The following is a 7,455-nucleotide window of genomic DNA, read 5'->3' on the forward strand; positions in this document are numbered from 1 at the left end:
TTTATTTATATGGATCATAAATTTAGGTTGCTGTTATTGGCACTCCAACGTTTTGATAATCGCACTAACTAATCTTTTCTTTTATTATTTAAGCAGCTGTCAAAGGTTATTACATTTCCCACAAAAGCTCTCGAAAGCCGATTAATAAAGAGAAGACAGGCTAAGTTTTTGCAGTTATTAAAATATGGTAGTGCTAATCTCAGTAGCCTAAATTTAGAATGATATCTCTAAAATTTACAATTTCACTCTGAACTGTGGGGATAAAAAATTCCTAAAAACTTTTCATCAAGAAACATTTTTCTTGCAATCCAAGCAGGGCCTTTTAGTTTTTAAAACTCTTCAACTTCCATTGGGTGCAGCCTTCAACCTACTGGACTAAACCTAAATTGATGCTGCTTCTATTTTATTTGCTCCTAATTTTCTCAAAGGTTAGATGCGGCCGATCTCTGGACTTGACTATCGTATCATTCTCATAAAGCTCCACTTCTTTATCTATAATGCCACTGAGTATTGGACCCGATGTTCAATTAGTTGAAGGCATTACCCTATAAAATTATGATAATAAAAGGTCTTTACTACGTTATCTTAATCTGATTGCAACTAGAGAATGCACCCAAGAAGGACAACATGTGCTCTGTTTTTTCGACAAGAACATTGATACATGGCAGCATGAAGTCATCTTTTGAGACTTGCTTTATTCAAGTTTCAAAAATCTTTTGAAGATGATTTTTGGGGTGTGGCTTATCCACAGTGAAAAGCACTCATTCAAAGGCTTAAATTGTGCATATGGGTGAGATCCACTATACTTGACTATTTATTTTTGGAGCACTGCTAGCAAAACGGGAATTCGTTTGTACAAAAAAGAAGAGAATGCATCATTGCTACACTTTTTTTCTCAGACTGGAATCCGTTTTGAAAGTTGAAGAGATTTGAGAATTCTACTATTCTCAGATGATTTCATTAATCAGCAAAGGTGCTTAAATAAGCACTTAGATATCAACATAAGATGATAATGACAAGATTAAGAGAATCCTAATCTAAACAACTTGCCTTGCCTATTCTAACAACCTAACCTCTCACTCTCATCTAGATCTAACGGTCAGAAATGATATTCTCTAACAGCTTTCCTTAATTTCAATTAGGCTCTGTTCACTTGTTTTCCCGGGAAAGGAAAAGAAAAGGTTTCCTAGGAATCTGACGTGGTATTAGGAAAAGAAATCCAGGGAAACTGTGTAGGAAAAGGTTTCCCGCGCTTGTTCACGTGCGCAGGAACTGTGCAGGAAAAGGTTTCTCGAGGAATTGCTTGCCTACCTTTTTCCACTAGTTTTCCCAGGAAAGCAAATCCGACCAAAATAGTGGGATTTGGTTTCCCACACTTGTGAGAAAAGAGACATTTCCACATCATTTTTGGCAATTTTCATGTCATTATTTGACATTTTCCACCTAGGCTTGTTACTTCTCAAGAAAGCAAGTGAACCCGAGAAGAATTTTGTCTTGTCAAGGAAAAAAGAGGCTCTTTTCCAGGGATTTGCTTTCCCGGAAACGCAAGTGAACAGAGCGCTCAAATCCCCATAAAAGCAATAAATACACCTTAAAAAAGGTTAAATCAGAAGGTGATGTCACTACCCTTTTTATTTTACAAACGGAATCCCGTTTTCAAAGTGTTTTTCTTTCACTTGTGTTCCTCACTTCCTGCTAAATCGAAAGCCAAGCAGAGGTCAATTATCTGTGTTCTGCAGATATTTCTGGGTTTTGGCCTGCAGAGAGTAATAAATGAATGATTTAGACTTTTAGATCAAACATATAGGGTGGGTCCCACTCGGCTATTTGTTGTCAGTGGCTGTGTTCTTGAAAAAAAACAGAACAGATGCAGCCAAAAGCCATTAGTAAGCCCATGAGAATTGTGCAACCAACCAAAACACCTAGTAAACACCTAAAATTATGCAACAAAAGGCACCTTAAAGACATGTTTTTCATCAACCTTCATCAAAGGCCTAGACTAATTGAACAAAAGGGACCTTAAATTATGCAACCAGACTATTGATGGATGGCCAACAATATGCATGAACCTAAATCCGGCTAGAAAACTGTTATGTGACTAAATGAATCCCACTTAGGGTGAAATAAATTAGGTTAGATATTTGTTACTTTTAGATTTGTTCTCTAGTTGTTTAGTATATGTAGGAGTCTCAGAGATAAGAGTTGCCCAAATTAGGGGTTTTTTATAAATAACATGTACGTAGCCTTTCTCAAATCAATGAAGGATTTTATCCTAGAAATTGTGTTTTGTACGAGGTTGATCTTCCAGAAGATCAAATCAGTTGCGACCCAATTTGGATTCGAAGCAAAAACCTTGCTCCTTTTAAGAGATTTTTCCCTACATTTTCAACAGGGTATGTTTTTCCTCACCACAAGGTTTCAAATTACATCTCATAATTCTCAAACCCTGGTGAAGATTGACACATCCAGAAATCAGAATCCTTCTGAATTTTTCAGAGCATTTCATAAAAAAAATTGGCAAGAAAATATGGGATAATAAATCTGAAAAATTGGCCAATAAATCAGAATACCTATCAAGAAAAATTCCTGTCAACCCCTGATCAAGGAACTAGGATCAAGCACTAGAAGTCTAGAACGGGCAGAAACACCCCACTTTCCAAACAAATTGGTTAGATTTGAAAATCATATATATATATATATATATATATGTGGGGCGAGACAGAAATCAGAGAAGCAATCAATTCATTTCATTACACATAACTATAGAAATAAAAATTAAAAAACACGACGAAATTGAAAGACATTCTTCTTCCCTGTCACCCCATCAATTTCCTCCACCACCAAAGAGATAATTTAGCGAAGAGCCTCCGCCCGGAGCTGCATGGACCTTTGTAGTGGGTCGGTCCTGTCAAAGCAAACAGCAACTCTTGTCACTTAGGCATTTTATCAAACATGTAATGTAGAAAAAAAAATAAAAATGTTAACATCTTCCATTCAGGCATTTCATCAAACATGTTGTAAATTATTAAATAACACCAACTTTAGCAACTTAAGTTTTTAGAGCAATTGGTCGTTTCATATGGTATAGAGTTATGCCTCATCCCAGGTCCTGGGTTCAAAACCCAACAACTATTTATATTTTAAAAAAACCATGTGTACGATGAACCCAAAAGAGAGGCCACATGTGACACTTATATGACCAACCCTAAAAGAGGGGCCACATGTGCTGCTTGCATGGCTAATCCCAAAAAAACCAAAAAAAGAGGCCACAAGTGAGGAGGTGTGAGGAAGCCAAAAGAGGGGCCACATGTGTCACTTGTACGGCCAACCCAAAAAACGAGGGCCGCGAGTGAGGGGAGAGTGTTGGTGTAAATGATTAAATAACACCGAGTCAATCATCTAAAGCTTTCTGTTTGGATGCCACAGGGCACTGTTCTTTGACTTTATGTTGCTCGGTATTCAATGTAGAGTCAAAATCCCTATAGATTATCAGACAAGAAACACGTGTAATAATTGCATGTCTGGTGGCGTGGCATCACTTGGATTTCCATATGAAATAACCCAAAAAAGAAGAAATTTCTAGGTAGGTAACCCAAAATCTTGCCCGAATAATGCTTAAGCATCCAAACAGAGAGTAATTGGTTGTTTCACGCATAATGTAGAACTGATAAGTAATACTACAACTTATATCGTTCAGGCATTTCATGGAACATTCAATGCAGAAAAATAAAAAGGATGTGTACCGTGATGAAGTTGCCGGTATTCTGGCCATCTGCTCTCTGGTAATTGTTGAAGTTCCGGCCCAAAACCCCAGTGGGTTTACCTTCTTCGACCTTCGCCTCCACAGGAACAGTTTCTACCTTAGATTTTGGCGCAACAGGTTGCGCTGGTTCATGGCCTCCGAAAAGGTACCCCAACGAGCTCTGCCCACCTCCACTACTATTACCTCGACCCATCTCTCCTTGATGAGTAACAAATCAAACAAGTGAAGTCTAAACAAAGAACACAAACAGATCAAAGTCTTTTTTTATAGGTAAACTCCGGCTAGGCAGGACCTCTAATGTGTATTAAGATAAAAAGATATTACAAATCACAACACTATCACTAGATACAATATCTAGAGATATTTTATGGTGTAAACTTGTGTAGTCCAATATTTTTCAAAAAGTACTGTACGGCTTACACCATAGGATGATCCAAACCGTCCATTTGAGAAATTATATGGTGCCCAATCAGGCATGTGCAAGGGCGGGGCATCTGCCCTTGGTATTTGATCCAACAGCAGCCCCTTAAAAAGTTGAAAAAGTGGGCTCCTGTTGGATCGAATATCAAGGGTAGATGCCCCCCCCTTCTGTACATGCCCGGTCGGGCACTGTATAAAATCTCATATGAAATCTCATAATATAAATAGGTAGTGCTAAAAAACACGCATTGCCATAGAATGATTCTAGCTCTACAATCCATAGAGGAATATTATGGAAACCTCTATAGATCTGAGGGTTGGTATCATTCTATGGAAATGATATGTTTGTGGCTCAAATAGAGGGTTTAGATCATCCTATGCTGTAAGCAGTACAGTACTTTATGAAAAATGCTCGACCATACAGGCTTACACCATATACGAAAGATTTCAGATGAGCCATTTCACAACATATCAAAGTGGTGTAATGGGCTTACAATTTAAAACGCAAATCTAAAGAAGAAAAAGAAATAATAGACAAATTGAGATTGATAAAGAAAAGGGCAGGCAAGAGAAGTTACCAAGTAAACGTTGAGAGGGTGAGAGAGAGAGAGAGATTTGAAGGCAGAAAGCAGAGGGTGGTTTGAGGACTTTATAAAGATCTCAATGCTCTTTCTGTCCATTATTATTTTATTTTGGGCTTTCCTTTTCTAGTCCGGCAAGGCCTGCATTCAAAGCGAGCCCCACTAGCATTTCAAAATTCAAATTTAAAGACTTGGAGGGTAGAATTCATATTGGCACTCACTTAATAGTTCAAGACCTCATTGTAGAGACTTTGTAGTACAATTTGGGATATATTATAGTGGGTCCCACCTTTGATTGATCCAAACCGTTCACAGAGAAGCCTCACTTAAGATCTCCTATAGTCCATAATTCAAATCAATCATGCAATTGGGTGGGAATTGTTCCATATGCAGTTTTTGGATGATAGGATACATTTTTGCGCCATGAGATCCAAAATAAGGCCTTTCAGATTAATGGTTTGGATCAATCGAATATGGGTCCCACTTTGCGATAGTGGTCGCCCCACATTACAAACTTACATTGAGGTTTTGCCCTTATTTACAAACTAGTGAAGTGTTCCCCTGATTTACAATAAGGGCCCGTTTGGATGCCAAGAAGATTTTGATTTGGATTTCTCACATTTGCAGCCCTTTTTGTGTTGTGATTTGGATCCGGATCAAATTCTTTGATTTCCAAATTAGCAATTGGAAGTGAAAAAATCAGATTTCCAAATATGCTGTGGAAATAAGTAATTGGAAGTCCACAGATCTGGCAGTTTCCTTCACCCTCTTTGCTCCTCAACATCTCCCTTCCAATAGGACGTACCTCCTTCCCTCTCTGTCTCCCTCAACGTGAGCTGGCAGATCTATTCATTTTGTATTCAAAACTCAATTCCAAATCCAAATACAGAATATGATGTATCCAAATGAGCCCTAATGGTGTTTCCGTCTTTACATTTGACATTTCTAATTTGAAGTGCCATTATAAAAAAAAGGGTGTCGAAATCATTTCTAAAAAAACAAAGGGTTTAAAATTTGATGAATGCTAAATTGAAGGGCGTGCTAGCAATAAAACAGGTACAAAGGTGCCCCCGGGCCCGGCACGGATGTGGAATGCAGTTGGATTAATTAGCTAATTAAAAAAAGGGAATTGCTAGCGTCCATCGCAAAAGGCAATTCCCGGCTGGTCTGACGTACAACAGACCAGCCGTGAAAAGCCCTTTGCGATGTACCCTAGCAAATCCCTTAAAAATATATATAAATATGTGCATATCTGTGTTTAAAATAGGTGTATTTCTTGTATTTTTTATGGGTATTTTATTTTGTGTGATGCTTTTGTTTTCAATTTAATTATGCTTTTTGTTTTTTGAAATGGTGAATCTTTATTAAAATGAAGCAGATATGACCAAGGCGGTCAAGGTGTTTAGGAATAAAGAAATTAAATATCATTATTCTTTTAATAATGTTACTTTTTGTTAAGCTTAAGGGGTCGTTTGGATACGGATTGTAGAATCCAGGTTTTAGTTTTAGAACAGTGTAAAAGAGGGTTCATGATCAAGCTGCTGTATGCTTATCCCGATAGCGTTTTTTGGATTTTAAGTAAGAAATCCAGGTTTTAGAAATCTCTCCCACATCCTGAGATTTCTAAAACCTGGAAACATGAGACGATCGCCTGCTCTCTTGTTGTCGAAAAGAAGGGCAAGAAATCAGGAAACGACGGCTGGTCTCTTTCTTCTCGTATCTCTCATCTACAATTTTGACGAAATCCAAAATTCTAAAATCCACGTATCCAAACGGCCCCTAAGTATTGAAGAAAATTATGGCAATCAGCCAACCCAACCCAACCCAAGCCGAAATGGGTTTGAACCCACTGAGTTCGGGTTGAGCCCGACCCAAGTTGTGTCTCACATGACTCAAGTTGGAGTTTCCTAGATTTTCGTTTGGGGTTGGTTAGTATGGTGTGGTTAAGATATGGACTTTCCCACACATCAAAAAAAAAAAAAAATCCATCAAAAAAAGATATGGACTTTCCTTAAAATCCTTAATGTCTAAGAGGGATAGATTTTAGAAGTAATGCAGTTGCTACGTGAGTCGTGAGAGTTGCTATTAATTCGGCTTTATGAAGTAGTGGGACCTAAAAGTAAGTGAGATTTGTTTCCCTTTGTAAAACTAAAAATCTCTATCCTCCCATATCTACAACACGGGAGGAGATGGGAATTCTTTATTTCCTTATTATTAATTAGGAAAGGAATCGGTTCCTCCCAATCTCTATAAATTCTAATCGAACACTGTACTCCCTCCATCTAAGAAATCCTCTCTCTCTCTCTCTCTCTCTCGTCTTGCAACCATGGTGTGGTTCTACAAAGTAGCCAAGGCAAGTGAGTACCTGGTGATCACTGGTTACAACATTAAGGATACCAAGCTAGCCAAGAAAGCATGGATCCTTCCGGGCCAATCGTACAGCGTCATCGACATCTCCCCCGTAAATTACACGTTCGAGGTGCAAGCCATAAGTGCGGAGAAGCTCCCTTTCCTCCTCCCCACGAGTTGAGGACCCTGAGAGCCTCCTCAAATACGCCAAGCTCATGTCCTCCCATGACAAGCTTTCCAACCACGTTAACGAGCTCGTTCAAGGCGTAATTGAAGGCGAGACCCGTGTCCTCGCCGCTTCCATGACCATGGAAGAAATTTTCAAAGGACTGTCACATCTCA

At 38.6% G+C, this 7,455-nt stretch overlaps 1 protein-coding gene and 1 pseudogene across 1 annotated transcript; one reads left to right on the forward strand and one right to left on the reverse strand.

Annotated features, from left to right (window-relative positions):
- Nucleotides 1-2,725: 2,725 nt before the first annotated feature.
- Nucleotides 2,726-4,910, reverse strand: LOC143864172 (protein SPIRAL1-like 1). The gene is made up of 3 exons (XM_077375044.1): nucleotides 4,762-4,910; nucleotides 3,744-3,992; nucleotides 2,726-2,905 (listed from the first exon to the last, which is right to left on the reverse strand). The coding sequence occupies exons 2-3, from the start codon at nucleotides 3,954-3,956 to the stop codon at nucleotides 2,825-2,827; spliced, it is 294 nt and encodes a 97-aa protein (XP_077231159.1). The 5' UTR covers nucleotides 3,957-3,992; nucleotides 4,762-4,910; the 3' UTR covers nucleotides 2,726-2,824.
- Nucleotides 4,911-6,144: 1,234 nt separating this feature from the next.
- LOC143864433 (flotillin-like protein 4) overlaps nucleotides 6,145-7,455 on the forward strand; it is a 36,847-nt pseudogene continuing 35,536 nt past the window's right edge.

The sequence above is a fragment of the Tasmannia lanceolata genome, unplaced genomic scaffold (genome assembly GCF_043159265.1).
Source record: "Tasmannia lanceolata isolate RefF3 unplaced genomic scaffold, GAP_Taslan_0.1 ptg000048l, whole genome shotgun sequence".
NCBI lineage: Eukaryota > Viridiplantae > Streptophyta > Magnoliopsida > Canellales > Winteraceae > Tasmannia > Tasmannia lanceolata.